The sequence below is a fragment of the Brassica oleracea genome, chromosome C5 (genome assembly GCF_000695525.1).
Source record: "Brassica oleracea var. oleracea cultivar TO1000 chromosome C5, BOL, whole genome shotgun sequence".
Lineage (NCBI taxonomy): Eukaryota > Viridiplantae > Streptophyta > Magnoliopsida > Brassicales > Brassicaceae > Brassica > Brassica oleracea.
The window spans coordinates 30,730,615-30,742,852 of record NC_027752.1 but is presented as its reverse complement, the minus strand read 5'-3'; the positions used below and the strand labels follow the sequence as shown (position 1 = coordinate 30,742,852).

General features: G+C 32.2%; 1 protein-coding gene across 3 annotated transcripts; it reads right to left on the bottom strand.

Annotated features, from left to right (window-relative positions):
• Window positions 1–7,477: 7,477 nt before the first annotated feature.
• On the bottom strand, window positions 7,478–10,364 carry LOC106292759 (homocysteine S-methyltransferase 3). 3 transcript variants are annotated; one of them, XM_013728411.1, is made up of 8 exons: window positions 10,107–10,364; window positions 9,268–9,324; window positions 8,908–9,134; window positions 8,696–8,825; window positions 8,269–8,472; window positions 8,101–8,172; window positions 7,809–8,020; window positions 7,478–7,737 (listed from the first exon to the last, which is right to left on the bottom strand). In XM_013728411.1, the coding sequence occupies exons 1-7, from the start codon at window positions 10,287–10,289 to the stop codon at window positions 7,850–7,852; spliced, it is 1,044 nt and encodes a 347-aa protein (XP_013583865.1). In that variant the 5' UTR covers window positions 10,290–10,364; the 3' UTR covers window positions 7,478–7,737; window positions 7,809–7,849. The 3 variants fall into 3 exon arrangements, with proteins under 3 accessions (XP_013583865.1, XP_013583864.1, XP_013583866.1); XM_013728410.1 differs by having other exon boundaries at window positions 7,479–7,704; XM_013728412.1 differs by having other exon boundaries at window positions 7,479–7,675.
• Between the last annotated feature and the right edge of the window lie 1,874 nt (window positions 10,365–12,238).

Genomic DNA, 12,238 nt, shown 5'->3' with positions numbered 1-12,238 from the left:
TCTTTGTGACCGTTGGGTTAAATCGAGTGCACCAAAAATTAGTCTGAAAATATCGTATTAAACGGTCAATCAAATCTATAAAATTTCATAAAAGTGAAAAATTATGACAATGAAATATTTATGTTATATGACAATAAATCATGCGACGGCTCAGCCGATCAATGCAGAGTAGTAAATAAATTATACGGCGGCTCGGCCGACCAATTAATAATAAACAGAATATAAGGCGGCTCAGCCGACCAATAAATAATAAACAGGATATAAGGCGGCTCGGCCGACCAATAAATAAATTAAATTACTAGTAAATAATATAGGCGGTATTCCGGCCATTATAACATGATATAAATAATAGTAGAGGCGGTATACCGACCATTATAACAGGGTATAAATGATACAAATAAATTTTACCGAATCGCAGAGTGATCGTGCTGATAACGTGTTATAAAAGGAACTGGAATTTTATTATATCGCGGGAATTTAAATAAGGGCAAAATTTTATACCCGTAGGAGAAGATAATACTGATAACAAGAGAGGATGTGTTATTAGAAGGAGAAGGAATGGTGTGTTTACAATGATCGAAACGATCGTTTATATAGAAGAGAAATTCACTGTGCAAATAGTGAAGCGGACTCCACATCTTTTTATATTTTCAACGTAAACGGTAGCTGTTTTTTCTGACTTTCATAACAGTAATTGATATTTATAAAAAATCATCGGTATGACACGAATCAACGAATTGGAGATTTGTTCTTCCTCTACGGGTTTATGATACTCATGAACCCTAATATCTTCCTGAACCCTAATTTCTTCCCACACAGGAAACAAATTCGATTCGGAGCTTCATTGATTGAAGAACGTGTGTGTGACCATGCTCGTCAGTTTCTACATCGGATTCATAGGTTTTCTTAGATTCTTTAGCGGTGTTTATATTCACGTTAGTTCCAGGTTTAATTTTATTGCTTGTTCTATGCTGAAGTTTATATGCACAATTAGTCTCTATTTCATTAAGCATAGTTAGTTTCTGAGTTGTTGATTTCTATATGTGATGTTGCCTTGTTTAGAGGTCCGTTATCACTGAATTCATCTTTGAGTAACCTGCGTAGTTCATAAGTGTAGAGATTCGTCATCTCTCAGCCATACCAGTTGCAAAGATTAGAGATGTTGCTTGGAACATGCGGCCTCTGTTGCAAAAACGTTCTGGATGTTTGACTGTGTGGTTGTTGAGACTAAGGAGCCAAAAATGATTCCTGCTGGTAACCCAATGGACAATTCAGGTTAATCCTAATACTCTGATCCCATTGATGGAAGCTTGGACAATAACAGTAGAACTCATGTTTCTTCATCTCTTTGTCTTGTTGCAGGATATGGATACTGAGATAGACCAGCCAGATTTACTCTTGAAGATGAGAGATAAATGAACATTCCAAAACGAGAGTAGCTCACCTACATATTACTTTTAGCTTGCAAAAAAACGTTGATGTGCTAAGTGTAATGATTTTTTGAACCAGAGCATAATGTGTTAAAAGTATTCAGGAGTAACATTGTTGTAAGTTATCATATCTTAAGTCTAACATGTAATCACAATCCTATGTATTTATCAAATTTGTCCCCAAAAGAAGCTCATAAGATACTTGAAAGTACATAGTATTGGGAGAAGCGTAAAAGACTTGTTGTAATAACAAGAGAGAGACAAAAATGAGTAGCAAGAACACATGAGCATCTCCTAATTGTATGCTCATGTGTTATGCTTATATCACACTTGAAACCTAATTGTATTTGGTAAATAATTTTTTGTTTATACATACATGAGAAACGCTTGAATCGTGGTCCTTTCTTTATCCTTCAGGAATCAAACTATTGAGGTAAGGATGATGGATCAACCTTGACTCTTATCCTTCTTGATACTTTATGAGAAACCTTTGCCTATTATTATTTTAAGTCTAGCGTGTGAGTGGTACCAAGAGTCTTTGTGTCCTAGTTGTTATATACCTTGTGAAGTTGTTACGGGTGGTGTGTTCGAACGACAAATCTACGTTTTTTTTTCCTTTGCTCGAATTTTAATTTATTCAAAGATTGTGGGAGAAAAAACCGTGGGAGAGAAGACATTGTGTGAAATTTTACTGTATATTTAGTGTAGATTTAAGAAAAGATATTAACCGAAATATGGAAGTTTCCATATTTTTGTTATTTGGCTATAATATGTATTCCACGTTGTGCCGAACATTGCAGAGAGGGTGAGGAGTTATTCTTCCCTAGGCGTAATATAAGGTAAAAAGAAGAACAGTTTATGACACATAAACAAGAAAATGTAATTCATAGAATCGTGGCTATAAGTTGTAATAAAGTTATAGGTAGACTAAAGAAATCTTGCTAGAATATAACCTAACGAATTCTAGCTAAGATAGAATATACAAGAAAGTTTTGTTTGTGTTATATACCCATGATAGATCTAAGTATAATATTTAATATCCAATTTTTAGACTTAGTAGATGACAATAATGAGTATTCTATCCTTAGGTAGGACACACAATAAAATATGATTCCACTATTTTTTAAAAGAATTTTAAACATATAAATAGTCATACTTATGTTTCCGATGTTTTTCTTATTTTTTAATATTTTTAAATTTTAATTTACTATTTTTCCCATCACATAAGGGTAAAAAAAACCTGTCCAAAATGACCAAAAATATCAAAAGTCCTATTGGAACAAATAAAAGTTGAAAGTGTTTCTTCTTTCCAATTTTCCCAAGAAAAAAGATATAGTCATCAAAAATATATAAGGGTTTTGAAGTTTAGAAGATGATGAACGTGTTTGAAAAAAATGTGAAGAAAAATCTCAAATGTGTTTTTCGTAAAACAAAATACGGATATTCTTTTTTCATAAAAACATTTTCTATTGGGTTTATAGCTTCTTTTAATACCATTTTTTTCATAGTTTATAATCATTTTATTGTTTAAAATCCAAAATATAAATTTATATGGAAGATTTATTTAGAAGACAAATCAAAGAAAATGAATTAATGAATCAAATATAGAAAAAAATCAAGAAATATTTATATCTATATATCTACTTAAAAAAGATCAAGAAATATTGTTTTACCATTTCCAACTTTTTAGTTTGAATGCAACCACCTCATAGGCCATTCATATCTATATTTATATAATCTTTAATTAAAATAATAATTTATATTGATTAACAATTATAATTACAAATTATTATTAAATAATCTTTTTAAATATAATTGTTTTGACAATGTGGAATAACACTAATAAAATATAAAGCCCAAACAAAGCATGTGTAAGCCCAAACTGCCGCAACATGGCTTCTTCCTAGTACGCATCATGAAATATGTGTCTTAGGATCTGATTGGTAAAGACTTTCGCTTTAGGTTTGCGTTTTAAAACATTATTTTTACTTAACCTTATTGCCTATATTTTTTAAACAAATCATTTTTTAAAAAATTGATTGGATGGTTATTTTATATTTTTGTTTTTAACTAATAAAAATATTAATAATAAAATCATTATTTAAAAATAGTTAAAAAGGTATTATATTGGTTCGGTCTTATAGTTTATAGTCATGAAATTTTTTTCCTAACTAATGCCAAAATTTATCAACATCAATATATACATATTATTTAATAGTTAATTTTTAAATAATAATTTTTTTATAGATAAACATAAACTCTTATGAGTTATTTGTAGTTTACTATAGTAAAGCAAAAAACATTATAAAGATCCATTTATTGTTAGGTAAATTATGATTCACATACTGTACTAGCTTTTGTAAATTTAATCTTAGTTTGAAATTTATATAAACATATATCTATTTTATTTTAAATTAACTAAATTTAAAATTTATTTTACCTAGACATTCTGTGAATAGTAGACACTGTCATAATAAATAATGGTAACAATACTAGAAAACTACAAGGTTCATTATTATTAAATAAAATATTTGTAGTAATATGAAAAACAATCAAACGTGAATCAACTACCAGTTCTTTTATTTTGAAAAGCTGGAAAAACTTAGATTTTGGTTTTTGTTTAGAATAGGGTAGTTAGTTTAAAAACTAGTTTTCCTAACTTATAGGGAATCAATTTCTCAAAAATCTTGATTGGCTAAAAAGTAGTTTTTGGAAAAACAAAAACCAAAAACTAGTTGAAAAACTAAAAACAATCAACCTCTTAGTTTATTAAAATAAAATTGGTAGTTAAAATTATAGAAGTTTGGAATAATATATAAAATATTTTATTTAAAAAGTAAAATTATACTACTATTAAAATTTTAAATATATATGATTGTAAAAGTAGTACAATATGGATCTCAAATGAACAAGAAAAAAAATTCAATGATTAATTTGTCAATCTTAAATTTTAACAAAATTGTTACAAACTCAGATAAGTGATTTAGTTACAAAGGCAAAAAGAAAAGAAAATATTTTTAGTGAAAAAATAAAAAGAAAGAAAAAGAAGTTGCAAAAGTCACGTATTGTTGGCTTTAGAAAAAACAACACAAAAGAGGAGAGAGAAACTTATAGTGACTTGAGAAACTTTAGAATGATTAATTTTTAAAAAAGTCTCATCGGTAAAAAAGAAGTTTTAGAGACTTTCTAATCTCTCAAAGCCTTCAAAACCCTAACACCAATCGGACCCTTAGTTTCATCGTTCTTGGCTCCATCGCTTTGACTCCATCGAGATGAAACCGCCGCTGAAACTGTCTCATCGGAAACCACCGCAATGCATTCATTAACTAATCTTGTACTCACTGATTTTGAAATCTTCCGCTCTAACTGAAACTACTTGACCAGATATACCTTGATTCACCGTTGGTAAGAACATAGGAAGCTTGGGTCAGATCGAAGGAAGACTCTTTGCTGGACCATTGTGGAAATCGCTAACTCTATTGAATCTACTTCAAAAATACCAAGAACTCCCATCAAAACTTGACCTCCTATCATCAGAGAAGCTTTACTTTGAACGCCAACACTAGGGCTACAAGAGCAGTAAAGTATGATTCTCTTAGACAAAGGTTTTGAAACGGTGAGCAAAGCTTCCGAACAAATAATTGACGGGATTAAAATGAACAGCTGCGAAAGGCTAAACTTTCTTGGACTTTATTTATGTTCAACCAAATCAGAGAAATATAGGATTGATAATCAGCTCTGAAATTGGTTGAAATTATCACTACAAAATCGTCAACACGAAAGGAAAATCGCCGTAGCGAAACAAAATCAATATAGATCGAAAGATTATCTCCCTTAAGATTCAACTATAGAGTTGAATAGAGCAATATAAAGTGTTGTCTTGTCTCGGTGACTCCTACTGGAGTATTGAAAAGAGAGTGGCAATCGTTCACAATTCAGTTTGAAGCATGATGTTTTTGGATTAATACGACGATTATCTCCTTTGTGATTCAACTATTACAGAAGCAAATATTGAGCTTTTATGGAAAAATTTTTAGTCATCCATACGCAAGATAGATGTGTGTTAGTTTACTTTGGATCCCTATCGGTGTATCCATTTTCTATATTTCTTTTGCTAGTTCTTATTGTTTAGAATTCTTTGCCTAGAAGGCTTAATAATACAATCGACAAAAAAAAGATCGAAGGTATTTACAGCCAGAAGACAAAAGAAAAGCACGGTAACCGGCGGCAAGAGCCACCATGATCGTTAAAGGAACTGTTCTTGAGAGAAGATTTTTCCAAGTTATTTTTTGGTTAATTACATTCCTCAAAATTTTAGGTTGCGATAGAGTATACTTAAACTTAAAACAAATTCAGTTTTTTTATTAAGTGGGTGCTGCGCGGACGAAACAACAAAGGGAGAATTTGTCCAGTAGCCAAATTTTGAATGGAAATTAAGAAAATAGCATTGATTTTGACGTTATTAAGTAATTAGCAAGTCTCCGGTGAAAGAAAGAGAGAGTGCATGACGTCGTCATTATGGATAGGAGTGAAGCACTATTATTTTCAGTTCACGTAAATTAGTTACGTCAAACACTTCTTTACCTCGTATAAATAGAAACTTTTTAAATAAAAAATCTATTTTATATCACTCAAGTAGTATATGAATCTAACCCCTATATACTAAACTTTATCTCAACCTCACCCCAACCCATAAATACTAAACCCTAAACCCTAAACCCTAATCAATAAATCATAAATCCAAATATAAACCATAAACCCAGATATAAATCATAAACTCAAATATAAACCATAAACCCATAAATAAACCCTAAACCCAAATAGAATAGAACAAAATAAATAGCATAATATGCATTAATGAAATTATGAAATGTCTATGATTCTCTTGAATAAGTTAATGTTGACCCCAACCATACTCCCTCACCTTCTAAATACTAAACCCTAAACTCTTACCACTAAACCCAAACCCACATATAAACCCTAGACCCAAATATCAACTTAAAAAAATTACAAACTATATTTCTAATCAAAATAGAATACTCTTTAGTAATCGTCAAGTGGAATGGAACATGCTAAAATAGTATTGTCAAATGGAATGAATCAATGAAACATAATAAAATCGTCAAATGGAATGGAACAGTATTGCAACCGTGACTTATAGTATTTAAAAGTATCTTCCACAAAACGTACATGTGAAGTAGAATCCGCAAGAGTTCTGTCATATCGGCGCCGCACCTAGAATGACTCATCGCATATGTAGATTTTCGAATCTCCGATGCTTCCCGTCCATCACCGTCAAAGCCTTTGCAAACGGTCTTTTCCTTTACAAAGCTATTATGGATTTACCAAATAAAAAATAATTTGCAAAAGGTGTGTGAATGTTAGAGAACCACAAGTTACTTTTTGTTTGCAGGTTTTGCCGGTAGGATAAAAGGACAAAATGACAATATTATATAAAAGTCACATGGTATATCGATAAGTTAAGGTAATTAGTTATAGAATGAATTATAATTTTTTTTACGCTATACAATGCAATTTTCCAACAAAAAATGATGAACGTGTATCAACTCTTTTTCATCAACAATGAGAAAAAACTTGAGATTTAAACATATTTCTAGCGGTGAGCTCAAAATCTTTCAATAAACAGTCTAATATTTTTTTTGTAACACACCAATAAACAGTCTAACTAAAAATTAAGAAGTATCTGAAAGAACATATAAAGTGAGATCTCGTATGAGGAACCTAACAAAAATTGTGAGAGAGATTATATAAATGGTCTGAACTTTTAACTTTAAATTTTAATTATATAATAAAAGTATATTAATATTATACACTATTTTGACCAAAAAAATAAAATATATATTATACACTAGCTATAAGAAACATCATGATTTGTAAAGAAAATTATTTCTTCGCAAATCGTTTATTCACGAACAAAAAATCCCAAATATTCTCGTAAGAAAACGTAGGAATTAAACTTTTTGAAAATTTACGAAGAATTTAAGTTCCTCACAAATTTATTCTAAACGCAAATCTCGGGTTCACCCACATTAAGCATTGTTCTGAATCCCTCTTTTATAGATTTATTGAGGAATGAAATATACACAGAAGACAAGTAGAAGTTTATTCCATTACATCCCGTTTTACAGCACATATAGAAATATGCTTCTTTTACATCAACATTAAACCATCACTTATACCCCGCGATGAGACAATACTCTTATTATCATATCCGGCATTATAACCTACTAACATAGTTGACATTCTTTTTTAGCTGCGACAAAAGACAAGGATATATATAAATTATCTAGTAACAAAGAAAGAAACGTATTAGTCCATAAGATCATATGCGCCTATATGTATATTCCATACTCCTACCTGACACCACAGGCGCAGAAACTCCATCGTTGACAAGTCTTCTACCAGAATTTGAGTTTGGATGGTACCGAAGACTCGCAGGAGAGAACTTTAGCAATGGCTTTGATGGTGTTTGGAGTAGTCCGACAACACCCTCCAAACAGAGATGCTCCTTCTTCTCTCCATCTACTTACGTACGACACAAAATCCTCCTCAGATTCTTCCTCTGACTTCTGCCATAAAATAAATCCCCCAAAAGTCAGATTTGTAACTTTGTTTTATAATTACTAGGTTTCTTTATAGAAACTCTCACAATCCATTTCTTGTTCAGACCGTCATAGACTTCTCCACTATTTGGGTAGACAATGATCGGTTTGTGAGTCACCTGGAATAAAAAGATAGTTGCTTCAGCCGCAAGGCATAAAACAGTGGGAAAACCCTAATCCCTTGATTGCGTCTATGTACTATATATGTTAATTACCTGGCGTAAGGAGATAATCAAATCACTAATGTATCTTGGTGCAGTACAATTGATTCCAATGGCCACCACTTTCTTGCAAGAATCTGCCACTTCCGCGCATTCTATAATAGACTCTCCACTTGGCACAGTGACTCCATCCTTGGAAGTGAACGCGAACCATGCTGGAATGTCTATGCCTTCCTCTTCAAGAAGATCCACGTAAGCCTATGTTTCATTGAAAATAATATATTTATATACAGTATGTAGAAATCTAAACCAAATCGTGTAACAACTATACTTATAGAATATAATCACAACGGCAAAAACAGCCACTACTAACGCTTAACTAATATGTAAGATATGTGAAGAATGGCCCACCACTAGGAAGACTCGTATAATGGTTCGTAACCCCCAAAAAATAGTCAAAATTTAACAGAACTTTATCTACCTCAGCTTCGAGCTTATTTGGAATGGTCTCAAACGCAATTAGATCGGCTCCCGATTTTGCTAGGATTTGGACTCTTCTTCTATGGAAGTCCTTCAATGACTCCTTGCTCACAGAATCTCCATATACTCCGCTGCAAAGGCATTATGAAGGATGAAAAAGTTTATATTATATTTACAAAGGAACCAATACTTTTACCTTAAAAAAAATATAACCTGTACTCAGAGCCATCGGCGAGATAAGCTCCATAGCTACCTACGGAAGCTGCTACAAGAACCGGTCGCCGGGAAGCTTTTCCGGCGTGGTCAAAATCCCAAGAACCCTTGTTGCATCTGTTGTAGAAAATCTCACGTGCCTCACACGAGAGTTCTCCGCTCCTCCGCAGCAAACTCTCCGCTTCTCCCACCGATAAACCCTTAGCTACAAATCCTTGGATAGTCGCCTGTATATATAATTTTATTTGTAATAAACATAAGAGTTTGAAAGTTATCACACATACTTAAATCACGTACAGCTAAATGAACATTATCAAGTTTTCTTCCATGTTTCTTGAAAATATAGGACCCATTAATTACCTGGTATGATGCGGTTATGATGATGTTTGCTCCAGACTCTAGGTAATCCAAGTGCACCTATTACACGAAACTAATATTATATAACTAAATTAATATTATATACGACACTACACAATATTTTTGTGGCGTTTTATCTTGAGCTGTAATACAAATAAATATAGAGAACTGATCAGAGACTGTATGGAATCCCAGTCTAGTAAACGGCGTGGGGTGAGGGAGACAATAGTTGGAATGGAATGCGATGAAAAAGGCACGTAGCAGCACGGCCTTACAAGTTATAACGTGGCGGTATACTGTTTACTTGTTATCTACACTTGCACTAGAATGAATTAGATGATTACTTTTTTTTAATTAGCTTAATTTTTTTTCTGTGCGGCTCATTTAAAATGTAGAGGTTATGATCTTGTATAAGAAATGTATTCTAATAACGCTTAATGGTGTCAGATTTATATTGTTTTTGGATTCAAATCCAATATAGTGTCTACCATTGTTACTTTTGCCTTAAAAGACTCGTTTGCAGACGAATTGAGAGACATGTTTATAAAGTTAAAATCAAGAATAAACATGACAAATATATTTGGAGAAATAAGTTGATGATTTAATTCTTTTTTATCAAATCAACTCATTTGACTCTTGATAAAAAGCCAAGGTCATTTACTCAATTCATGAGAAATATAGCTAATGTTATCTAGTGTCTATAGACTTTCCCTAGTTAATATTATAAGAGATACGGAATCAGAATTCAATTTAAAACCAGAAGTTATAAATATAATTTCAACTACTAAAACATCTTTCAATTACGAGTTAGTAAACTTCCACTAAGATAGTAAATGTATAACCTTTGTGACGAGGTGAGGAGAAGTAATGAGGCACTTGGCACTCCAAAGTGGATCCTTGATGTCAGCTCCGTGCCGTTCTAGCTCTGTCGCAAACCCTCCATCCACCACCGCATAACCGCCGCACTTCTCTAAGAACTCGGTCATCGACGAAGATGACGTTCCCTCTTTCACTAATGATCCCATATAGCTCTATTTAGGTTAAATGAACCAGATCAAGACGAACTAGATATGAAGATGAGATTTGATGTTTGATCCTGAGATGAGATGCATGAGCCTTTTATAGGCGGCCCGAATTATGGGAACTTTAAAATGACATATACACCCTTTTAAGTAGTGTTGGTATATTGTTGAGGACCGACTTATGAGTTTTGTAATGAGGAAAACGAGCGAAATAACTATGAATAGAGGTTAAGTAGTACAGTATTAACTAAAAGTGGATAGTTGTGTTAGCAAAAAAAGAAAGTGGATATTTATGAACAAAACTGTATGATCAGACAGCCAGCAGACTCGTTTGCCTGCCGTGTGGGAAATCACCCACCCAACCCATGGACCACGTTGTACGTCTTTTTCTGAGCCACCCACGTTACTACTTATGCCTATAATTAATTTATGTAATAATTAATTTCTCCCAGTCTGACTCTATGTATTTTGCGTAAATGTAAATTAGATAAACGCATTTCTCTGTAAAAATCATTGGTAATTTTATTATTGCGTTTCTTGTTTCGTAAATATAACTTTTATAAGGAGCTTTCTGTGAGCCAACAAATACATTCTTTTTCATTATGAGAATTGAACCCAGAGTTTGGTGATGAACTGGCCTAAGTCCTCGAAGTATGGATCATTCTAAACCAAATCTAAACAGTTATATTAAAGTAAAGCTAGCGAGTGAAACCGAAGCTTCACAAAACGCTGACACAGAAAATTTTACAAAAGACATGTACGAATGGTTAAGTGGAACGTGAGATGATTCGACGTTTGAACCAAGCAAGTAAAATCTACAAGAATACGAAATAACTACCGATCATAGCTTTCTATATGGATGCTATATATTGAGTCTTTTCTCAAGCACTTGATATATTCTGATTTCTTTTCTAAATCTTTAATACAAATTTAAAGAATAAAACTTAGGTTCACCCCTTATGGTGAATTTTTAAATTCATCTCTCTTTCCAACAATAATTAAAGTGTCACGTAGATAATTAATTAAAAATATTAAATTTATTTAAAAATAACTAAAAAAAGAATAATGCTAATTTTAACAACGCTGACGCCGCCAGCTAAACCGTAAATCCGAAATCTTAAATTCTCAACCCTAAACCGTAAATCTTAAACCCAAACCCTATACCCTAAACCCAAATCCTAGATCCTAAACCCAAACCGTATACTCTAAACCCAAATCCTAGACCCTAAACCCAAACTGTAAACCTTAAATCGAAACCTTATACCCTAAACCAAATCCTACACCCTAAACCCAAATTGTATACCCTAAACCCAAATCTTAGACTTAAAACCCAAACCGTAAACTCTAAACCCAAACCCTAGACGCTATAAGGTTTGGATTTAGGGTTTAGGATTTAGGTTTAAGGTATATGGTTTAGGTTTAGGGTTTATAGTTTGGGTTTAGGGTATACAGTTTGGGTTTATGGTATACAGTTTGGGTTTAGGGTATATGATTTTGGTTTAGGGTATAGGGTTTAGGGTTTGAGTTTAAGATTTAACGTTTAGGGTTAAGAATTTAAGATTTAGGGTTTACGGTTTAGGTAGCGGCGTCATCGTCGTTAAAATTATTATTTTTTTAGTTATTTTTAAATAAATTTAATATTTTTAATTGATTATTTACGTAACACTTTGATTAGTAGTAGAAGGAGAGGTGAATTTAATCATAGGGTGAGCCTAAGTTTTGTTCAAATTTAAAGTACGTAGCTAAATAATTCTTCACTAAATAAAGCAAATAATTAAGCATCTGTTATGAAATAACTTATAATTTATAGTATCGTGAAATTTAAATAAGAGTAGAATTTAATACCCGTAGGAAGCAAATAACACTAGTATAAGGGAGAGAGTTTATTATAAGAAGGAAGAAGAAAATGTAATGATTCTTTGATGAATTACTCTTGTTCTTGTTTATGGTGT

Coding starts and splice junctions, on each gene's coding strand:
- LOC106292759 (XM_013728411.1), bottom strand. CDS start 10,289: ATGGGATCATTAGTGAAAGAGGGAACGTCATCTTCGTCGATGACCGAG. Junction 8,473..8,695: donor CAAATAAGCTCGAAGCTGAG/GTAGATAAAGTT, acceptor AATGAAACATAG/GCTTACGTGGATCTTCTTGA. Junction 8,173..8,268: donor TGATTATCTCCTTACGCCAG/GTAATTAACATA, acceptor TTTTTATTCCAG/GTGACTCACAAACCGATCAT.